Source organism: Eulemur rufifrons, chromosome 8 (genome assembly GCF_041146395.1).
Source record: "Eulemur rufifrons isolate Redbay chromosome 8, OSU_ERuf_1, whole genome shotgun sequence".
NCBI classification, from domain to species: Eukaryota; Metazoa; Chordata; class Mammalia; order Primates; family Lemuridae; genus Eulemur; species Eulemur rufifrons.
In genome coordinates this window covers 115,440,111-115,464,960 of record NC_090990.1, presented here as the reverse complement: position 1 = coordinate 115,464,960, position 24,850 = coordinate 115,440,111, and the positions used below count along the sequence as shown (strand labels likewise).

General features: G+C 38.8%; 1 protein-coding gene across 2 annotated transcripts; it reads right to left on the bottom strand.

The window, feature by feature from the left end:
• Positions 1–756: 756 nt before the first annotated feature.
• On the bottom strand, positions 757–24,220 carry PSMA5 (proteasome 20S subunit alpha 5). Of its 2 annotated transcripts, XM_069479044.1 has the most exons (9): positions 24,093–24,220; positions 19,913–19,979; positions 13,016–13,142; positions 10,767–10,834; positions 9,729–9,836; positions 9,528–9,586; positions 8,860–8,962; positions 7,103–7,189; positions 757–971 (listed from the first exon to the last, which is right to left on the bottom strand). In XM_069479044.1, exons 1-9 carry the CDS (start codon positions 24,119–24,121, stop codon positions 894–896), a joined length of 726 nt encoding a protein of 241 aa, XP_069335145.1. In that variant the 5' UTR covers positions 24,122–24,220; the 3' UTR covers positions 757–893. The 2 variants fall into 2 exon arrangements, with proteins under 2 accessions (XP_069335145.1, XP_069335146.1); XM_069479045.1 differs by lacking the exon at positions 19,913–19,979.
• Positions 24,221–24,850: the final 630 nt, after the last annotated feature.

Sequence of the window (24,850 nt, the reverse complement as noted above, 5' to 3'; positions counted from 1 at the left end):
TACTTTCTGTATCCATGGGCACACAGCCTTAGATTCTTCATCCGTTAAGTAGTGATGATGATACCTACTTCCTATGGTCATTTTTGAGGCTCAGGTAGAAAGATTAAACAATCTCAACCAATCATTTGATGGCAGCTCTCATGGGGGATGTTCATAATACATTACAAAATCTACTGTAAACCTAATTCTGAATTTTATATTTCTTTCTTACTGATATGGCTAAACCTTGTTATTAATTGCCACTGAGGCCAAGATCATGAATTTAATTCTTTTATAGTCCTTAACTTCATAAAAAGGGAAATCTCTTTCCAAATTGTCTATGAAGACTGAAGAACTGGTACAACATTGTAGATGGCATACTCCAACCCATCAATGTTTTGGGGAGGACCTCAAAACGTGTTCTTTTGATTATCAATTAGTAGCATCTCTTTCATATAAGGAAAGCAGCAAAAATACATATTTACTCAAGAGAAACTATAGGATTGAAATGGATGTACAGTGGCATTAACATCTATAACCACTGGGAGGAGCTGACCTAGTTTGAGTTAATTTACCAACACCAAAGGATTCACAGATACAGTTGATTCTGTTGTAGAGAGTCACTAAAACAGTTTTAGAATAGACACTTTCATAGGATAGGGATATTAATACCATATCCTTTTGGCCTGCTAACATATGCATTTCAAACAAAAGACTGCACTATAAGAGAACAGACATCTATTAACAAATATTTTAAAATTTTCTTTATTTCAGAACTGCCTTTATATGTACAGACATCATAAAAAAATGCACATACATTGGAGATTTTCCAAGAAACAGGAGCTGGAAATAAAATTTACAGGCAATTAAGAGAACTGAAATTGTCCCAGAGAAGTTCTGAGGATCATACTTCCTTAAATGTCCTTGATAACCTCTTCAAGTTCTTCCTTTGTGAACATGTGGAAATTCTGGCCAGGCTGTACTGTGGCTAGCTGGAAAGAAAGCAGAGCAGGGTTGATAAGCTGAGCTAAATTACCCTGCCGATGGCCCTAGCATGGTCAGGAGAGGCCATGCTGGTGATGCAGCTGTTCATTAGGAACTAAGGGATCTGCTGTCCCAAGGATATTCTTTCCAGGCAGTAGGTTCCTAAAATAGCTCTCTGGGTCTAAAATAAAAATGCTTATTGATCAAACTTTCTATTTGAGGTTAACTCACCACTAATAGTTAACCAAATGCATGGCATCATTATTACTTCTTGAAGTTACTTCCACAAGGATCACATAAGCAGCAGCAAAGTATAAGGAGTCAGTACTTTTTCTGTTAAAAAGTCCTTTGGAATTATATTTAAGGCACATTTATATACTTACAGGTTGGGCTTGTGTGTGTGACCTCAGGTTACTTGGCCACTGTGCCTTATTCCCTCATCTGTAAAATGGGGATAATAATACCTAACTCATAGAGTAGTTGTAAGGATTAAATGTTAATATATGTAAAGTGCTTAGAAGAGTGCCTAGAACATATAATGCACCACATAATTGCTAACTATCATTGTTAGATATTTTCTCTAAAATTGTACATGTAGCAACTTAAAAAAGTTTGTTTTGTCTTTTTAAAAGGACTGGCCATGAAAAGATTCCATTAATATTGGCATAGGAAATCAGTTGTGACTTAAGCTATCAGTAATAACCAGCAGTCCAGATAATAATCTATTTATGCGATAAAAACTAGGGTCTGGCTGGGCACGGTGGCTCATGCCTGTAATCCTAGCACTCTGGGAGGCCAAGGCGGGTGGATTGCTCGAGGTCAGGAGTTCGAGACCAGCCTGAGCAAGAGCGAGACCCCGTCTCTACTAAAAATAGAAAGAAATTATCTGGCCAACTAAAATATATATAGAAAAAATTAGCCGGGCATGGTGGCTCATGCCTGTAGTCCCAGCTACTCGGGAGGCTGAGGCAGTAGGATCACTTAAGCCCAGGAGTTTGAGGTTGCTGTGAGCTAGGCTGACGCCACGGCACTCACTCTAGCCAGGGCAACAAAGCAACACTCTGTCTCAAAAAAAAAACCAAAAAACCAAAAAAAAACTAGGGTCTGAAGATGGTTAATTTCAAATTTAACTAAAACTACTAGGTTTTCCATCATCTCTGCTGATCACATAGTCCCACATTTGGGGGCAACATAGAGGAATAGGTGTCACTTCACATTTGCCTCAAAAGCTTTGTGCTTAATTTGTTTTAAATGTCATTTCCTCATTCATATATACATATAAAATATATAATACATATATTCATTATTATTTTGTGGAGACAGGGCCTCATATCTCACTCTGTCACCTAGGCTGAAGTGCAATGGTACAATCATAGCTCACTGTAGCCTTGAACTCCTGGACTCAAGTGATCATCTCACCTCTGCCTCTCAAGTAGCTGGGACCACAGGAGTCAACCACCATACCCGGCTCATTTTTTTATTTTTTGTAGAGACAGGGTCTCACCATGTTCAAGCTGGTCTCGAACTCCTGGCCTCAAGCAATCTTCCTGCGCCAGCCTCCCAAAGCGTTATGACTACAGGCGTGAGCCACCATGCCCAGCCTTTTAGTTTTAAAATTAAACACAGTAGGGCATTTTAAAAGTAATATTCATTACTGACATTTAATATAATTTGAAAGTTGCCAGACAGAATTAACATAATCCAGTTATATGGTGTTTATTATTTTCTGCCTCATCTATAAGTAAAATTCAGAAAAAGATTGCTGCACATCTTAAGACATCTGATGATGTCGTCTGTGAATGGACTAAATAAAACTGTGCTCCTCTCAAAGCCTGCAGTCTCCTCTAGATTCTCCCCAAAGACAGATCCAATTACATGAAATGTCAGAAGACTCCCAAATATATTTGCAAAATATACGTATACAATTTACTCATGTCCATGTAGGCCATGAGTTCTATTCCAAGGGTATTTAAAAATATAAATGTGATTAATGCTTCTCTTAAGGTCTAATATCTTTACTTGATGATTAATGACAAGAGGACAGAGAGATAAAACGTCAGGATTTGAACAAAGTACTGCCTTTAGGAACTTACTCATCACTAGATGAGTAAAAATAATCCCTTACATTTTCATAATGATAAATGTATTTACATAATGAATATGAAATATACTTTTCTATTTCTTATCTCACTTTACTTTCAAAAACCCTCTGTGAGGCAGGTAGAACAGATATTTTCTGTCATGTTTCATCAGTAATAATTACTAAGCACCTGTGTACTAGTTACAGATGTTTTAGGGACTAAGGATCCAAAGATGAGAGTGTGTCTTATTTACTGAGGGCTCTAGATGCCAAATGCTTTCAGTGTCAGCTAACTGTTATAATAGAGATAAGCATATGTAAAATAGTGATCTGGGGGATTCCAGGAAGGCTGTAAGGAGAAGCAACCTTTGAGTTGTACATTAAAGCATGGCAAGAATGGGTCAGACAGTCAAGGGGGGGACAGGCAGACTAAATGTGCAACTGCATAGAAGCATGAAACAACATGATGTATTTGCAAAACTGAAAGAAAATTGTGTCTGGCTAAAGCAGAGGTTGCACATGGGATATGAGATGAAATGGAGAGGGAGCAGGGGGGGTCAGAGCTCAGAGGGAGAGAGTATATTAAAGTGGTTAAAAGTACAGGACCTAAAATCAGACCTGGATTCAAGTCCTGACTCCACCATTTACCAGTTCTGTCATTTTGGGCAAGGTCCTACCCTCTCAAAGGTGCAGTTTGCTCCTCTGTAAAATGGAAATGGGAATATCTATCCTATCCTAGAGTTATTTGAGGATTAAAAGAAATAACTGCATGTAAAATGCTTAGCAAAGTATCTAACAGATTAAACATATGACTTTAGAAGTAGTGAATTACCATGCCATGAAAAGAAGCTTGGAATTTATCTTGTAGACAGTAGGAGTCAGAAAAGATTTTTTAAGTGGAGAACAATTAAGATTAGGTATGCATTAGAAAATCCACTCTATTAGTATAATAAGGAAAAAATGGACGGAAATGGAGGAGGGCAAGGCTGGAAGCAGGAAGAATAGGAGACCTCTGAAAACATATAAGGTAGGAGAAAAATGAGGATCTGAACAAAAGGCTCTGGAAGTGGAGATGGAGAAGGGGCACTGATCTGAGAGTTATTAAAAAGGGGACAATGGTACAATTTAGTGAAGGAAAAGGGAAGTCAAAGTCTTCCAGGTTTCTGATATGAATGACAAGTACACTGGGGGTGACATCAACCAGAATTAGAAATATCATAAGAGAAAATGGTTTTCAGGAATAATGATTTTAATTTTAGAATTGTCAAATTCGAGGTGAATGCTTCAGAAAGGTCAAATAATAATTCCAAACAGTGACCATGAAATCTGACAAACAGGAGTTACCTTAGCACGGAGCAGTCTCATGAAAGTAGTAAGAGCTGAAATAAACGGTAGTGATTGAGGAATAAATGATAGGTGAGGCAGTGAAGATACTGAATACAGAGTCTACTTGGAAGAGACTTAGCAATAAAGGTTAAAAAATAGGATGGATAAATAGCACTCAGGAATAAAATGTAACAGAAATGATACATACAACATGGATGAATCTCAAAATCATTATGCTGGGTGAAAGTTAGACACAAGAGTACACATTGTACGACTCCATCTATATGAAATTCTAGAACACAAATCTATAGTGACAAAAGATCAGTGGTGGGGGAAGTGACTACAAAGGGGTATGGGGGAACTTTTGGGACGATGGAAATGTTCTATATCTTGATGTGGTGGCAATACAGTGGTTACACATTTGTCACAATTCACCAAACTGTGTACTTTAAATAGGTGCATTTTATCGTATGTAAATTATACCTCAACAAAAAGATAGGTAGAACACTAGGTAGAGAGAGGTGTTAATAAAGATGATTTTGCTTTTTTTTTTTAAAGAAAGATGTAACTTGGATATTTTCCTTTTCTTAGGGGAAGTGGCTCATAACAAGACTGGGGAATGGAGGGGTAAAAGATGGAACAAGGACTTAAAGGAGATGGAGGAGGAAGTGCTTAGAGCAGTGGCTCCCAAATGCCTGTCCTTCTTAGACTGACCATCAGAATTACCCAAGGAGCTTGCACATATAGATTTCTGGGCCTCATTTGCAAAGACTCCTATGGACGGACAAGTTTAAAAACCATGTGTTAGAGCACTGGTAGAGCAGTTAGCCTTGGACACCCCTTTTAAGAGACAGGGTGCTGCTCTGTCGCCAGGCTGGAGTGCAGTGGCACAATCATAGTTCACTGCAGTCTCAAACTCCTGCACGCAAGTGATCCTCCAGTCTCAGCCTCCTGAGTAGATGAGATTACAGACATGAACCACCCCGCATTTAGCACCCCTTTTTTAATGTGAAGAAAACTGTAGTCACACAGGTTAATGTGGTTAATGCTAGAGCCTGAATGAGACATGCCTGATGGTCTCTTCAAAGTAATACTTTAGTGGCACTAAAACTGAATGATCTCGAAAATAACTCTATTTTCAGTTGAATCAAACGGGCTTTAGAGCCTTCATTGTGAAATCAACAGAGCTACAGTGAATTCCTTTGGGCTGGCAAAGAGATAGTAGAAATGCCAAGAGCCTGTCTCATTCAGTACCAAAGAAAACAAGTACTAGAAAGGTACTGATAAAATCCCTCCTAAAGGTCAAGATGGGAGTACTACTGCATGTGTTGCATCTCATCTTCTCAGAGTTTGCCAAGAAGAGGAAGTATTTTCAAATTTGTGTTAAGAAGATAAAAAAACACCATATTTATGAAGTAACTTTTTCCATTGAGGAACCATGTTAAACACCCCTCTCTCCATTAGTGCTACGAAACCTGGCTCTATTGATGAGATATTCACCAACAGCACTCTCCATTCTGTCTTTAAGTAGTCAGTCCCCTACCAGGGATTAATCCAACCATCCATTTTCTTATGAGCATGGCCGACAAATATCCTGGTGAGTGCTGACTGATGTAATTACTAATTTATAATTATAGCCTCAGCTGGCCTTTGAAATTTTTTAATTGAAATATAACATACATATCTCCAAGGGTAATCTCTATTCTGACTTTTAGAACAATTCACTTTGTTAGTCTAGCCTCAGCTAGTATTTTAATGTGGCCCAGCAATCCTTTTATTCATCCCTGTCTCTTCTTTTCCCTATCCATGATGACCTTTCCAAATATTTCCCATTCTCCTTAATTTCACTGTTTCATTCACTCACCCTCAGCAGATGACCTAATAATCACCAGGGAAACATAAGACATCTCTCCCAATTTATCTTCAAACCTACCTATCTTTACCCATCATTACTTCCTTTCCTCCTATCTCTTAGCATTTGAAATAAGGACGTTCAGAATCTGGTCCATGCCTCTCCAGTCTCACCTATTGCCACCTCCCCTATCTTATGTACATGCCACACCCCAGCAGTCAGACAAAATCCTCAAAGTTTCCTTTTATGCATAGTTATTTTCACATCTTTGAGCCTTTGCACATACTGGTCCCTCTTCCTGAAATACCTTTCTGCTCCCTCCTCCAGACATCACCTCTTCCAGGAAGCTTTCCTAATGCCCTAGTCAAAATTTTGTGTTCTCGTGGCAATTTGTTCTTACTGCTATTATTAATATAAAGTATATCCTAAGCTCTTATTAATCTGTTATGTCCTCTACATTATACAGTATACTACTTGAATAGGAATTGGATTTTTCCGTGTCTGTATCCCTGCATCTAGCTATCTGCCATGTAATGGGTACTCAATACAATGCTGAGTGAATTTTACTTTTCAAAACCAACTCCTTCATTTATACCACAGGTTTCCTCTCTAGAACTTTTCCATCACTATCCTAACCTATCCTTTTATTTTCATTTAACGTTTTTCTATCCACTCATTTCTATCCACTAGTATTTCCAAGACTTTCCCCACCCTTAAAAAGACACAAATCCTTTTCTTTAACGCTGCCTTCTGACTAATCAAACCTCTTGAGAAAACATACTCTTGTTTTCTTCACTTCATCACCTCCCTTTCACTCTTTAACCAATCCTCAGCAATGGGAGTTATGATATCTGAATAAAAAACAATGAAACAGAAAATACCTCTATGTTAGTTGCATTCAACTTCTCCTCCATTACTTGTTTAAGGATGATGAGTGAAGACTTGATGGCTTCTTTTAGAGTCATAGACTTGAAACAAAGATGGGGAGAAGATAGGCCATTAATTATACATAATCCCTCCTTCCTTCAGAGATTTCCCTTTATCTCAATGAAGAAATGATTTAGTAAATATTAATATAGCAAACATCTTAATTAGTACAGTGCATTACAAGTATCTCCAAAACTCAAGTAAATGGTAAATAAGTAGAGTACACTTATTCAGAGGGGAAAAAAGGCCTTATTTTGAGCCACAACAAAGTCACCAGCTTTTTCTTACTAAAAGATATTTGAAGAAGAGGAAAGGGCTACACTTCTCTAGTATACATTTCAATTCCTCTTTTAATTTAGAAGCAAGATAAGATGATATTGGTGATATCCTATTAATAATAATGCCCAAATGATTTATGAAGGCAGTCTAGTGGTTTAGAAAATTCATTCTGTTATTTTTTTTTACAGACAGGGTCTCACTGTTGCCCAGGCTGTAGTGCAGTAGTATGATCATAGCTCACTTTTGCCTCAAACTCCTGGGCTCAAGCAGGCCTCCCACCTCTGCCACCATGCCTTTTTTTTTTTTTTTTTTTTTTTTGAAACAGGGTCTTGCTATATTACCTAGGCTGGTCTTGAACTCCTGGCTCAAGTGATCTTCCTGCCTTGGCTTGCCATAGCACTAGGATTATAGGTGTGAGCCACTGTGCCCAGCCAAAAATTCACTCTTTTTTTTTTTTAAGCCCATTTCTACCTATTATAATTTCCTCCACATGTAAAATTAATACTGTCAGGAGTTCATGTGAGCAGGCATCTCTGTATGAACCACCGGAATGATAAATATGGCAGCCTTCAATCATACCAATGAGTTACTCAAAACCAAATCTTCCCATCCCACAAATAAAGTACCAAATGCCTACTCGGTTCAAGAGCTAAACTATGAAGTATAAACTGCTAAGTTAAAGCTATGAGGATAGAGGATAAACATATTGTGGTACATCCATACCATGGTATACTACTCGGCAATAAAAATGAACTATTGATACAACATGAATGGATCGCAAAAACAGTATGTTGAAAATTAAAAAAAAAATACAAATTGTATAATTCCTTTTATAAAAAAGCACAAAAACAGACAAAACTAATGTATAGTGATACACATGGTGGCAAGGGAGGGGGAGAGATTGACTGGAATGTGGATGAGCATTTTTTGGAGGGTGATGGAAAGGTTCTATATCTTCTTGTGGTTCAAAGGGTATATACCATTGCCAAAACTCATAGAACTGAACTCTTTAAGGTCTGTACATTTTATTATATGTAAATTATAGCTTTATTTATTTATTTATTTATTTTTGAGACAGTGTCTCGCTCTGTTGCCCTGGCTAGAGTGCCATGGTGTCAGCCTCGCTCACAGCAACCTCAAACTCCGGGGCTCAAGCGATCCTCCTGCCTCAGCCTCCCGAGTAGCTGGGACTAGAGGCATGCGCCACCATGCCCGGCTAATTTTTCTATATATATATTTTAGTTGGCCAGATAATTTGTTTCTATTTTTTAGTAGAGACGGGGTCTCGCTCTTACTCGGGCTGGTCTCGAACTCCTGACCTCGAGCGATCCACCCGCCTTGGCCTCCCAGAGTGCTAGGATTACAGGCGTGAGCCACCGCGCCCGGCCTGATTTTTAAAATAATAATAAAAGTTGTGAGAATGTTTAATTACCTTGTGGTAAACTTCTTGCAAGGAGCTCTGGGCACCCTCTGAAGCAGAGCCAATTGCTCGAGCATCACACTGTACAAAGGTCCCAGAAGGGTCCATATGAAACCTGTAAAACCCCCCAAAAGAAGAGGATTAAAATGTTTAAGAGTGGTAGCACTTTATGTAACAAGCATCTCACTAAAGAAAAGTATAAATGCTTGACCCCACCACTAAAATACGGAGGCACAGATCTAAAAGATGTTCTATCTGGAGAAACTAGTTATTTTTAAAAGTGTTTAAGAAAATTAGTAATTTCCTCAGGGATTAAGAAAAGTATAGTATATGTAAATATGGCACTTGTGTATGCCTATCTTAGTAATATTTTGAGGATGAAGATCAGATCAACAATCCAGAGCACAAAGCTCTAAAACATACCCTACCTATAGTAACAAAGTTATTTCTAATTCTTTCTAGAATTAGCACTGATTCCAATAGGAATCTTTATGGAATCCCCAAATTTGTTTGTATAAACAGCATAGAATCACTGAATTTTAGAGTTAGAAGCCTTTCTTTTTTTATAACTTTACAATAATCTTCTCAGTTGATTTAAACTACCAATCCTTACCCCAGATTAAAATACCGCCCCCACAGCCACCAAAAGCAGGGAAAAAACCCTGCAAAGTGGTACTTACAGCTGGGGTCCTTTTTCATCAACTCCTCCAAATAACAGTGCTACTCCAAAGGGCCGAGACTGGAACCAAAAAGAAGTATTAAGATAAGCAGCTATGAAGTAAGGGAGGTAAGAGGAGCTAGGAAAGTTATGTGCAGAGGACAAATGTCTTAAGTTCCATAGGACAGTAAGTAAGAAAACTTGACACAAGCATCACACTCACCATGGCACCTGGATCTGCATCTTCTTCTCCAAACTGCAGAGCCAGATTGGACACAGCTTGGGTCACACTCTCCACTGTCATTGTTTCATTGTAGGTGAACCAATGGTTCTAGAAGAAGAGCAAGAATGATACACCTTCTAATAAGAAGGGCCTTAAAGCAGCCCACCGTCTCATACACACATCCCTTTGAAATGTGGTTGGAAACTGAAGGCTCAAGTGTGTTTTTCTTAATTCGCACTAGACATGAGTACTTGGGACTGCGTGAGAGGAACAGAAATAGCTCTGGAAATAAACAACAAAAGGACTCTAAGCAATGACAGACTAGAGGATTACTCCCTTGAAAAACAGAGTTAACCCCTCAAAGCACCAAGTTTACTCTTTTCACAAAGTAAATGCGGATAGCCAAGTGCCACCTTCCTTCAAAGTCCCTATCTTACTCTGTTGGTGTTTAAGTTAAATGACTTATTCTTTCTTAAGTACTGACAGCAAACTTGCAAATAAGTGCAAAAAATTTTACCATGAGATATTTTTTTCTTACTAGTTTCTTACTACTCTCCAGGCAGCAGGTACTCAGTTTAAAAAAAAAAAAAAAAGAAAAAGAAAAATCAGCATTCCTGACCAGTATTTGTCACCTGGTACAAATCATTACTCACCAGAGGAGAGCTGTTACTTGCAAGCCTGGCAGCAAAGGCAGTTGGGGGGAGAATGTCCTTTAACTATGTCCACCTCCTGCCATGGTGCTCCCACAGAAAGTCAATTAGGAAACAGAATGCAGTGTAATGCATGCTTTATATAAGGCAAATCCAAAAGAAGCAAGAGACTGTCAGCACTATTGACCAGAGCTTCCTTAAAGCTGCAATGGTTGGACAGCTAAACTCCAAGACCCAGAGAGTTATAACTGGGAATTCTACCCAAAATCACTCCCAAGAGCCACATCTCATATTGACAAAGGTACCTACAATATAGCCCAGGAAGCTATATCAATACTAAACAAGGAACTCAAGCATCATGGTAAAGAGGAGATGATGCCAATTTTACCTGTGTCTCCACTCTGGCTTTATCAATTAAAGTCTTAGCATCAGCAATTAGCCCACTCATGGCACAACCTGCAATGTAAAAGCAACAGTGACCCAGTGGCCAGATCCTTGTAGAACTCTTTCATCCACTCAGGACATCCCAAAATTCTGGAATGGAACCTTGGCAGCCATTCAGCAATCCCATAGCATTATACCCAATAGGTTAGATGGGAAATGATCTATGCTGAACCCAAGTATAATGATGTTACAAACAAACAACCATCCACAATGACACAGAAGTCCAGATAATAAGACTGAATACAGAGAAAAGCAGCTAACCAAACATGAAATTCCACATATTACATCCCTAAACATGCCTTTAGCACTCTTTGTAGACCACGATACATTTTTGAATTAAGCAAACACTAATGCCCCAACCTAAGAAATAAGGAAAAGAAAACCATCTCACTATGGGCTACAGGGGAAGACCCTAGAATAAAAGCAAAAGCCTTTTTACCTTCCTGTCCCAAACACAAACCAACTAGTTACATTAAAGAGGAAGTTTGCAAGATTATGGCTCTGTTATTTTATATGCCATGACACAAATCTAAATCTCCAGCCTAGGTTTCTCTCCCAAGTTTCAGACTTTATAAAGCCAAATGACCCCTTTGATGTATCTACATGGATATACCACACACTCATCTTATTTCCCTTCTAGACTCCCATTTTCTTCTTTAGCCTTCACAACCAATCAGATCCCAACTTCTGTCAATCTCTATCTGCTTAACCTGTCTGGCATTAGTCCTTCTTCTCTATTCTCTGTCCATTGCCTTAGTTTGTCTGGACTATTACAAAGTTTCTTAACTGGTCTCCCTGCCTACAGTCTCAGCCCCCTTCAGTCTACCTTTAGCACTGTTACCAGACTTTCTAAAATTCTCATGTGATCATATTACCTCATTCCTTAAAACCTTTCCCATGCATGGCTCAAGTTCAAGCTATTTAACATGGTATTAATAAAAAAAGGACTTCTACTCTCTGACCCCAGACTCATTTCTTGCCATAGTTCACCTCCTAGTCATATTAAACTGCTTGTGCCAAGGTATTTTACATTTCACATCATAGCTTCAGTCATCTCTATTCCCTCTGACTAGAATGCTCTCTCCTTGCGATACCCAGACACTTGTTCACCTGGTAAGCACTTCTTTATCTTTAAGAATTAAACTTAGCTCAAGTATCACCTTCATGGAATCTTTTTCTGAAAGCCCACCACTGACCCCAGGCAAAACTAATTATTTCCTCCTTTGAACCCCTAGTGAGCACACATACTAGGAGTCTTTCTTAATACCTAGATCACTTAATTGTGTTTACTTATTTACATGTTCACCACCATGATTAGACTGTATGCTCCTAGAAAACAAGGACCATGTCCTATTCCTCTGTATCCCTGGGTCTAGTGTAATGTCTGGCACGTGGTAGGTTCTCAATTTGTTGAATGAAGGGACATTGACCCACCTCCAAACGACAGGTGACTTGAGGTAAAGTAGATACAATATTCTAATCTTAAAAGACTAAATTTCAGTTTCTACATCTATAAAAGAGATAATACCAAGCTCCCAGAGTCACCATGGCATTTGGTTCTGATGCCTTTGAGCAATTAATTATCTTACCAATGTTTTACTAATTAGGTTAAGAAAATTTGGATAACCATGCTATAGAGAAATAGAACTACTCATCCTGTAAGGCTACAATGATGTTAGAAGCCAAGGCAGGGGAATTATAATAAAGACCAAAAAAAGGGGGGATGAAGGGGCAAGGAATAAAAAGATAAATGTGAAAACAGAAAACAACGACTAATCTGTTATAACTCTCTGAAGCTTAGTCACTCTGAAGATCCTTGAGACTTCCTCTTTTCTCCAGAGACAGCCTACCTTCCCACACATGATCCTTTGCTCCTAGTGGCCTCCTACCAGGCCTAACATTAAGACCCAGCCATCACAGTGTGCTGGCCTATGATTCAACCTTTACATATTGCAACAATTATCACATTTGCCAAGTCTAAATCTGAGGGAGAAAGGAACTTCTGGGAGTAGGTTAAACATAAATGAGTCCTGCAACTGTCCTGATCCTAAAGTCATGCATCTGGCCTACTGCCTGGAAAACAATAGCTAACGAGGGGATAAGGTGTTCATCTCATGAACCTCCCTTAGAATATCACAGAGGACTAATTAACCCAGGAGAGACCCTACTGAACAACTTTCTTTTACTCCTTACCTATGTGAGCATCAATCTCTACAATTTTCTCAATGCTGCTGGGCTCCATGAGTGGGGAGGTAATTCTCTTCTCCACAGCTAGACACACACCCTCTGATGTCTGGATCCCAATGGCTGTAGAACCAAGCTAAAGAGAAACACATTATGACTACCATGTATAGGTCAAAAAACATACTCACCAGATATCTCACTGTATATCTTCATAAGATAAAAGCTTTAATTGGTCGTATCTAATATGCAGGGAGAACAAGGAGCACCCTAGTAATATGCTGTTCCTGTTAACAGCAATAACGTTGATTTATAGAATTTTGTGCTTCTATAAGAGCAAGTTCAATAGTCTTGAAAGCATCTGAAAAATCCACTCTCTAATGCCAATATTTGGAGGAAGGGAGGATTCTAAAGTTCTAAACATAGTGGGCAAGAATAAAACTAATGTTTTTTTCTGGACCTGATCTCTTTTCACCTTTGCTATCTATCTTGGTCTGTTCCAAAAAGTGGTATTTCCCAAACAAGGAAGGAAGAAGGGAGAGAAGTGGGGGAGGGAGCGAGGGAAAGGGAGAGGAAGGGAGGGAGGGGAAAGAAAAAAAACACCTCCCCATCACCACCAACAATATAAAAATTTAATCATTTAAGATCACTAGAAGTCAACAATATAGCTAAATTCATCTCTTCATCTCCATTCCAACATCCCAGTCATCTACCTCTCTATGCCTCAGTTTTCTCCAAAACAAGGATAACGATAACAATACCTACATTGAGAAGGATAAACACATTAATACATAAAATGTTTAAAATGGTACCTACCACATAATACCCGAACAAATGTTATTCTTGTTAATGTCTAGATTACTTCAATAGCCTCTCCCTATCTTTGATATCTTTCTCCCAATGTATCTTTCATGTTCCAAAGAATGCCATGAATCTTTTGCTTAACATGCCTAAAGACTGAATGATCATATCTCATACATTATTTTTCAAATGTATAAAGTTGTAACTTTATTTAGAAGTGTTATTAAATGTATACCAGCTTTTTATCAGGTATTTTTAAATCAACAGATACATGCATAACTATAGGAGATGAACTGTTGAAAAATTTTATGTAAAAAATAACTGCTAATACTTCCAATTAAAGGTGCAGACTGAATATATACATTAGCTCTACTCCTTCCTCAGGTCTGTTAATACAAAATTAAAGGGCTTTAAAAAAAAAAAACCAGGGGCCAGGCGTGGTGGCTCATGCCTGTAATCCTAGCACTCTGGGAGGCCGAGGCGGGTGGATCGCTAGAGGTCAGGAGTTCGAGACCAGCCTGAGCAAGAGCGAGACCCCGTCTCTACTAAAAAATAGAAACAAATTATCTGGCCAACTAAAGATATATATAGAAAAAATTAGCCGGGTATGGTGGCGCATGCCTGTAGTCCCAGCTACTCGGGAGGCTAAGACAGTAGGATTGCTCAAGCCCAGGAGTTTGAGGTTGCTTTGAGTGAGGCTGATGCCACAGCACTCACTCTAGCCTGGGCAACAGAGCGAGAGACAGTCAAAAAAAACAAACAAACAAAAAAAAAAAACAGGCATAATTCTACTAAAACAAAGAGAATGGGAGAAGATACAGCAACAAAATTTTGAAGCAAGAAAGAAGATGGGTTAATGATAATTTACTTAAGCAGACTCGAGAAATTCAAATCCTAAACCAGTACTAAAAAAGGTCAAGAAACAACCTGGGCCAGGCATGGTGACTCATGCCTGTAATCCCAGCACACTGGGAGGCCAAAGTGGGAGGATTGCTTGAGGTCAGGAGTTCGAGACCAGCCTGGACAATATAACGAGACCCTGTTTCTACACACACACACAAAAAAAAAAAATATTAAAAAATTAGCTAGGTGCAGTGGCGCATGCCTGTAGTCCCAGCTACTTGGGAAGCAGAGGTGGGAAGATCGCTTGAGTACAGGAATTCAAGGCTATGCCACTGCACTGCAATATGGGTGACAGAGTAAGACCATGTCTCTTAAAAACAAACAAACAAAAAAGACAACCTGATTTGTATAACATGCCCCCCAAAAAAGAAATGGTGGCAACAAGGACCTTTGGAAATGGAAATGAAGGAGAAGCTAAAAATTGCAAGGTATTTCAACATCTGCCTAAAAAACAGATTCTCTGATGCCCTCCCCTATGCTGTAAAGCTAGACGACTGACCTCACCCCCAATCCTGCAGAAGATTCCGGGTTTAATCTCTGGAGAAGGTAAAAAATAGGGTCTCTGGATTGGTGGACACCAAGCACAGTCTAAGGCAGGCAAACTATACTGAAAACTGGGGAATTAAGTAAAAATTTACAAACCTAATGTTAAAAACCCCAGTCTTCCTTCTCCACTCAGTTGTGAGAAGTCAACAACCAGAAACACCCTCTTGGCAAGAAATGGGAAGAGGCAGTTTTCTCTAGAGTAATGGTTTTCAAATTTTTCAACAAAAATTAACACTAAGAAATACATTTGATATCATGACCAAAATGCACAGATATAAATACATATCAGAAACAAAGTTTCATGAAAAAAAATACTTACCAATACTATGGGCAAGGCATTATGATATCTATTGCTCTATTCCACTTAAAAAAGAAACATTCCTCATGACCACTAACTTGATTCCCATATCCACTAACAGGTCTAGACTTACAGATTGAAAAACACAGCTCTAAAGAATCTGACCAGATCAAAAGGAAAAAAATTTAAAGAAAAGTTAGAAAAAAAATTCTTGAAAAAAAAATATTTCATCCATAAAACAAGAACAGAATGCTAGGAAGAAAAAGAAAAAAAAGAGCTTGAAAATTAAAAAGTTTCTATAAACTATCGGAAATGGGTTCATACCAAACTGAGGAAAATAAATAAAAAAAGATGACAACATGGGATCAAACACAAGAGGGAGTTCAAGGGAATACCTAGAATGACACTGACAGAAAATTTTAAGTCTATAGCTGTGCAGCAGGCCCAGATAACAACCAGTCCAGACTGGAGTAGATCACAAAGCTCCAAGGTTTCTTTAAGAATCCTTAACAGGATACTTAATATGTCTGAATGTTTTGAGAGGATACACATAACTTTGAAAGACTTTGGAATGAATTATTGTTATGTAATTTAAAACTTAAGCAAATTTTTAAAAAAAGAAGAATCAACTCAGAAAAACAACATTGTGCAGAAACAAAAATAATCATAGAACACAAAATGGCTCAGCTGTGAATAGCGTTTATAGTCATACTAATATAATTGTTGACTAATGATCTAACAAAATTATGATACATATCACATTAACTGCCATGTGAGTTGTATTTAACTCACGCTAGTTTTGAGCCCGAGGCCTCATGAAGCATATGTAACTCACACTCTTTATCTTGGGAGCTACATGGTGCACAGGCAACTTACACTGCCATGCTGTAGCATGTATGTTTTGTGATGGGTAGCCCCCTGGGCACCCCTGCAGTAGGTTTGTGAAAATCTTACTTGCTGATGTTCTTTCTTATTGTTACAATTAATGTTGACAATTCAATTCTAAAACATGGACTAAATGAATAGAAGTCAATAAGAAATTTTTCATTAAATTGGAAAGGATTGTATTGTTTTCGAAGTTTTTATTCGATCTTTGTAATAAAACACCATGGCCCCAAGGAAAAACTTTTTTCTACTGTGGCAGTCAATGTGATATTATATATTGAGAGGAATGCCCTACCCCCACCCCACTAGGCAACTGTATGTGGGGGGATTAGGGGCAAGGAGCAGAAATCTTCATCCTCCATAATGAAAAGTCCATGGATAATGCCTAACAAAAAAGTAAGTCTGTGTTCTAGAGATATGGAGGTACATGCCTAGAACATTATCAGCTAAAAGAATTTAAAGTGTTACCCCTGAAAAGCTGAAAATATTAATAGATGGGACAGGCCCAGGAATTGCTGTTTTTGTTACAAAGTTGATAGAACTATCTTTTTTTTTTTTTTTTGTAAGAGACAAGGTCTTGCTCTGTGTCACCCAGGCTGGAGTGGGATGGCACAATCATAGCTCACTTTAGCCTTGAACTCCTGGACTCAAGTAATCCTCCTGCTTCAGCTACCCAAGTAGCTGGAACTACAGGCATGTGCTACCATGCCTGGCTAATTTTTTTTTTAATTTTAATTTTTGTAGAGATGGGGTATCACTATGCTGCCGAGGCTGGTATGGCACTCCTGGCCTCAAATAATCCTCCCACCTTGGCCTCCCAAAGTGCTGAGATTACAGATGTATTTTACCTTTTGACTCTAAAACTACATCTACGTATACCTTAAAAATTAAATAGTCAAAACCACTGCCAGAAAATTTACTGAGCACTTAGTTGTTCTCTAATTGTTTTTTGTACAGTATACTAGTAGATCTTGAATCCCCAATTGAACAGGATAGTACAGAATTCATATTTACTTTTTAATTTTATCTAGAAGAGTGGTTCTCAATGGGGGATGGTTTTGTCCCCTGTGGGACACTGGCAAAGTACAAAGATATGTTTAGTTGTCAAAATTAGAAAAGTGAGTGCTACCGGAATCTAATGGGTAATGGCCAGGAATATTGCTAAATATCCTACAATGCAGAGGATAGCCCCCCACAACAGAGAATTATTTAGTCCAAAATGTCAATAGTCCCTGGGAATTATAATTACTATGTGGAGGAAGTGCTCTCATAGCATAAGAATAAATTCTCAGCGTATTCATTATGGTCTCTAACTTAAATAACTTCCTAGGTTTCCAATCCAAAAAAGGGTCAATATTTTAAGAAAGGCTATTTAATAAAATGTATCAAAATTCAAGATAATGTTCTTTTTATATTTACGTTTCCCTTCAGATATTTCAATATTATAATTCTGCCTAATTTTCTCCCTCCACCCCACTAGGTGGAGATTGGGTAGAGAGAGAAAAAAAGAGAGGGAACTTTTTGAACTAGCTCCACATGTATTTCTTGAATATAACTCATTAGCATAGTAACCAAGATCTAGATGCTCAATATAACAATTTTGACATTATCACAAATTTCCATTCCTTCTCCCCAGAAACCTACTCCAAAAGCGTTTTCTTCTACCTCTGCTGGCTGTGTCTTACCCATGCCATTCATATGGTACCTCCAAGTGATAATTTCTACTGTCAGCCATTTTTAGTCATTCTCCAGTTCCTTTCATACTACTAAAGCCTTATAGTTATCAAATTGCTTTCTCACTGGCCACTCATAAGTTGCCAAGGCAATAAGCAAGTTGTTTCAACTCCAAAGTGCCTGAATTTTCACAGAAGTCATATTCATTAAGGGCTACATCACTGTCTCTAACCTAGCCCAATCTAAGACTACAGAGATAAGATACCACACCTCAATTACCAGTAGACAATCTGGAAATTACTAGCCGTAAGGAGCTTAAAAGCAGGATCCAAAAAACTGAGCATTACTCTTAGCTTGCATGCCTGGACAGAACTCTTGTTTAGCTAAAGCTCAAAATAAATGCTACAGCTTGAAATTCTGATAGTCCAACATTTCACAGTAATGTATGTTTTCAATACAGGGCAAAGATTATCAGATATAAAAATAGGCACTTGTAGCTGGCCGATCATTTTCTGTCCCACTATCACAATGCTTCCACTTTCACTTCTGTCTTCAACTAATCAGAATCTCTTTTCCCCTTTTGCAGATTCTTATACACCCATTTTCCCTAAGGCACTCTTTCTACACGAGGTAACTTAAGAGAGAAACACAACAGATCTCTTCAATTATGTGAGGAACTGTCTTATGGAAGAGGTTTAAACATTCTATGTGGTTCAAGAGCAAAATCAGGGCCAACTGAAGGAAATTTCAGTAAGCTAGACTTTTGACTCAATACAAGGATAAATTTCCAAAATCACCATGAACTGTTTCAAATAGAATGAGCTATCTTGTGAGAAAATATTATCACTAGAACCATACAAATAGAGATTATTCAAATAGAGGCTGTTTGGGGATAAAGAAGTGATTCGAGCAGAGAGATGAACTGAACTAGATTACTGATTCTCAACTCTTGTCAGACATTAAAATAACTGAGGCCTGACACCTGGGCCTTATCCCAGACAACCTAAATCAGAATTTCTAGGGTGGGGCTTAGACATCTTTTTTGTTTCTTTCTTTTAAGCATTCCCAGTGTTTCCTTTTAACACTAGATTTAAAGATTTTAGATATCCATGTTTCCTTCATCTTTGTTTTTCTGTCAAGTTCTTCTTAAACATCCATCAACCAAAAAACTATTTAGATTACCCATAATCCAACAAATATAGTTTCCACATGATAACTAACTTTAGGTATAGATAGCTTACTTGCTAGTTTTTGGAATACTGGTTTGAACTACTCGATTTTATGTTACCAGATTACAGGATACATCTTTTATTCATTCCCTAAAATTCACAACTTTACCAACAAGAATACAGAAGTGGTCAGTTACATGATTTGCTCAAGAATATAAAATAATAGAAAATAATGCAGGTGCTAACTTTGGACTTCTACACCCCTCTTTATAGCCAAGAGGATTATAAACACAAATATGTCCCCACCCTACTGAGAAAAAGCTACTTACATAATTATGAAGTAGGAAATGTCTAATGGAAGAGGTTTAAATATTAAAAAAACTACTATGAAGTAGTTACCTGCTCAAAAAAATTTAAAACAGATGTAAGCTATAGGATTGAAATTATTATAAAAATGATTAATAACTGTAGCTGTGTTGACCGACAGGAAAAAAAATGGTTAATACTGGTGGACTAAAGGGATATGAGAACATTTTCTAGAGGAATAGTTAAAACACATTTACTTCAAATGTTCTGCCAGCAAAGTGTAAGGTTGCCATGAAACTTCAAAAACTATGCTACTTGCTACTATACCTTGATCGCCTCAATGGCATATTCCACTTGAAATAATCTTCCTTCAGGAGAAAAAGTATTCACGCCCCTATAATTTAAAAAAAAATTATTAAAAATTTTTAGAAAAACTAGTCATCTAGACACTGAACTCAAGTTCCTTGACAACTAGGTCAGATGGCTACAGGATATATATGTTATCAATATTCTCTACTTCACCCACAATACTCGGTAGCTATTTTTTGTGTGTGTGCATTAACCATTTCTCAAGGGAATGAAACTTATATGTAGAACCCTTCTGTCCCACTCCCAGAGTCTTCCCAAACTCATCAAATGAGAGCAGGTGACTTTTCTGCTTCAATCCTGAATCAAACTGGATTAATCCCGAATCAACAAGTCCTTTAGTAAGTTCATGCCCCCAAACTACCAAGCAATTCCCAAGAAAAGGCTTGTTTTTCCTTATCCTCTTCCTGTTATGTGCATTTGAGGATAATATCTTAATTTTCAGTGAAAATCACAGGGACATTTCTCTAGTTATTTGTATGATTTAGTATTATTATCTTAATAATAGACTGAGAGTTCTTAAAGCCTAACCTAGTTCATTCACTCAATAGATACTTACACCAATTACAAGCCAGACTGCTTTTCTACCTAAAACACTTCCCCGCCTTTCCTTGCTCCAGTGTGTCAGAAATCCCTATACAGAAGTGGCACCATCGTGGTCTTAGCTATAAAAGCTTTGACAGCATATAATGGACACTTTAAAATATCTGAACAAATGAATGAAACCATAATCCTTGGTTTATGGAATCTGGACTTTATAACAGGTAATATGATATATAGTACAGTGTTTTCATATTTGTTTTACCAAAAACTTTTTTATAAGAAATTTTATATAGAACCCCCAAATATAAACAATAATAATAAAAGCTGATATTTACTGAGCATTTATTATATGCCTGGACTTTAAATGATATAACTCAATCCTCAAAATGATCCTAAGAAGTAGTATTCTAGAGCAAATACTATTTTGCAGATGAAGAAGTTAAGACACAGAGAGGTTAAGTGAGAGGCATATAAGTGACAGAGCTGGAATTAGAATTTAGACAATCTGACTATGGAGACCAAGCTCTCAACTATTCCACTATATCATCTCTGGGAATTATCTTGGCTAAATCAGAGATGTAAGGAAAATCCTACCATCCCAGTGCCCAGATTTGCTCCTGAGGGAATATCCCTGAGGCCATTTAAAAGGAAGTTTAATGGAAGTTTAACTGTTCTTTAGGGCTCTAAAGAACAGTTTAAAAATCACTGAAACAAAAGTTTAAAGTCAGAAGACCTGGGATTGAGTTCTAGCCCTGCCACTTATTGCTTTAATTTCCTTAGCTGAAAAAATATAATACTTGTCCTGCCTCTGTCACAAGACAATTGAGTACTGAATTGCACAGAGTATGAAAGAACTGGCCAGGCGTGGTGGCTCACACCTGTAATCCCAGTACTTTGGGAAACTGAGGAGGGAAGATCGCTGAGGCCAAGAATTCATGACCAGCCTGGGCAACAAAGTGAGAACCCCCGTCTCTATTATTAAAAAAAAAAGAATGAACTTTGTAAACTGTAAAGCACTATGTGATTATAGTATTTTTTCACCTTAGTTTAGAAACTTCATCCAATGAGGTAGTACTGTGTCCTCCTCCATATGGGCTCTATGCGCTTCTCAAACTTTACCATCTCCCTGGGTTATTTCATCTATGGCAAGCATGAACTATTTCCAAGTATCTATTACCAGTATGAACTCTTTTTTAATTAATCTAAATGCCTGCTGAACATTTCCACTTGCATATCCCATTAGCACCAAAACTCAACACATTCCAATCTGAAATATTATCTCTTTAAATCCAGCCACCCTGCAAAATCAGCTTCATCTGCCATTCCTACTTCAGTTTTATTTTAAAACACCTCCAATCTCCTAGTTACCCAAGCTAGAAAGTTTTGAGAGAATAACTCATTCCTCATCTTCTCCTACATCCAATCATATGCCAAGGCATATCAGTTAATATCTATATCATATCAGTTAATATCTACTCCTCCTCTACTACAGCAGAAATGTTGCAACATATCACTCTTCCTTCCATTCTCAATGCCCTCATTATCTTTCACCTAACTATTGCAATAGCCTCCTAACCAGTGTTGACTAGCTCTTGCTTCTAATCCAGGCAAGTAATCTCTATAAAACACAATTATAATTACATAACTTCTTAATATGAAAATTAACGCCATGTGACTACCTACAGAATACAGAATAAGACCCAAACTCCTTTACTTTGTATTAAAAACAACCCAATATCTAGCACCATCCTGTTTCTCCCATATCTCCTCTATTCCCATACATACATCATATGTGCCAGACTGGACTTTTCCCAAACATGCATTGTGCTTTTCCACTGCCCCAACTTTGGTCATCCTATATTCTCTGACTCAAAACTACTGATTGTCACTGTCTTTATTAAAATCCTACTCTTTCTCAAGATTCAGTTTAAATATCAGCTACTCTGTGAAGTTTTTCATGATCCTCTAATATTGACTGCAATCTCTCATCAAACCTTCCTTAGCATTGATTTGAATTGCTCTAATGGCATTAATACATTTCTGATTCATACCACAGCTACTTCTGTAAACAGTTCTTTAAAAGACAGTCTCCTATATGAAAACAAGGATCTTGATTTTGTCCAACGCTGCATGACAACCACCTAGAATACTGCCTGCACTCCAGTACATTAGCTAAGTGAGCAAGAAAGAGCTGTGGGAGGCGGAGGCAGGAGGATCAATTGAGCCCAGGAGTTTGAGACCAGCTTGGGCAACAAGCAAGACCCTGTCTCTACAAAAAGATTAAAAAAAAAAAAATTAGCTGGGCATTGTGGCACATGCCTGTAGTCCCAGCTACTTGGGGCAGTCCCAGCTACTGAGGCAGGAGGATTGCTTAAGCCCAAGAGTTTGAGGCTGCAATGAGTTATGATGATGCCACCGTACTCTAGCCTGGGCAAAAGAGCGAGACCCTATCTCAAAAGAAAAGAAAAGAAAAAAAAGAAAGGGCTATATTTTAGGCATTGGGAAAATACAAAAATGAGTATCAAAGCAATCAATACGTATACTAAGTAAATGATCACAAAATTTAATAAAGCCTTTCTGATAAGGATAATAATTTCCATTGTACACAACCAATTCAGAATATCTCCCCAAGATGATTCTGTTCAATGCTTGGGAAACTAAATATTGACTAACAAAGTCATATTCTAGGATAGTAGAAAAAGATGTCAGTTTTAAGACTTCACATACATCTTCCAGGAGTCAGTAAAAAGATGAAAAAGTGGTAATTCCAGGTGGTAAAACTTTGACAGGGTCAACATATACTTGACAAGAAATGGAGCTTCTCAGGCCACCTAGTACAAAGAAAACGTCTGTCTTTCCTGGCTTTTTTAAAAAAAATAAAACAATAGCTATGTGAAAACTTAAATGATAAAAACAGAAACTGAAAGTAAAAATGTACCCAGCATAAATATGCACAATTTAATAATGTTAGCATTTCCAAGCCCTGAAAGTTTAACTTGCTTTAAGCTTTTAAAAAAAGTCAGAAAAACCTAGGTCAAGTGGAATCAGCATGATGAGAAACCTCTTGAAAACCATTCTAAATTCCGGTTCCTATAAAATCAGACTACAGACAATAATCTGGGCATAGCTGAGAATGTCTTAGCGCTTTCAAAGAAACTATACACCACAGCATGCCCTACTATAAACTAAATAGTCTCCAGTTGCATTGTCTTCCAGGCACCATGTTTAACTTCTTTTAAAAGGCAGTCACACTAGGCACCGCAAGATGAACAGGGGAAGGGTTGACCTCTGGCCTTCTGCAGATTCAAGGTAGGAGTCCCAGCCCCTCAAGCCTTCCTCCCTAAGCACAAACTGGAGTTTCTCGCTTCCGCACCGAGTTAGGACCCAGCGGTGACTCAGCGGTAGGACAAGTGCGGCCCATGTGCCCAAGTCTAGTTTGGGGAATCACGGCGGGAGCCTGAAGAGGGCAAAGAGATCCCCAGGCCCGGCCAGACTTGGGTTCCTGGGGCGCCCCATGACACGGCAGAACCCTGGCCGCGGCGCGGCCGTGGGCCTGCCCACCCATAATCCCGAACCGGCTTCCCCCAGCCGCACAGACCTGTCGTACTCAGACCGGGTGAGAAACATGGCGAGGGCAGGAGGAGGCGGCAGCGGCTACGCGGGGATTCTGAGGACCAACGCGACCCCACCAGCGCCCAAGTCACCCACACCACCACAGAACCAAGGGCCCTGCTCCCAACTGCGCGTGCGCCCCCGACTTCTTTAGCCCGCCCCCCTGTGCCTGCTTCCTATTGGCTAGTTGTAGTTCCCGCCGAGGTAATTGGGCCAACGCTCTTCCTCTCCGTGACTCGGTTGGTCAGAGGAAGAGGCGGGACAAAGGCGGGGGGGGGGGCATCCTTCCGTTTTAAATTGCAAGTGGTTGCTACGGGTGATGGGAACTCAGGGCATGAGGGCATGAGATGAGAGTTAGTCTTTTAGTGTAGGTGTGAGCCCGCCCCAAGATTGGCATCTGGGAGAGCTTACACAGAGAGTTGAGCTGTCTGAACCCTGATTTGATAAGTCCCTCGCCGGCTCCCGTAATCCCAGCCAGAGCACAGCGGTCCCATTTCCTCCACGCTCTCCACTTGACAGCACTTAGCGGAATTCCCCTTCTTCGGACTCTGGCGCGGTTTTCTTCCCCAGGCCCTATCGAGGGCTCCGGAACTTGGGCAGCGGTGGGTGCGCTGCAGTAGGTCTGAGCCGACGCTGTGGGCGCGTCCATTCTCTTCAGCCAACCTGGCTCGTTTGTTGAGAAAAGTTTGTGAGTTTTGGTATGTAGAAGTCTTCAAGTTTCAGCATGGTTAAGGTAATTTTACC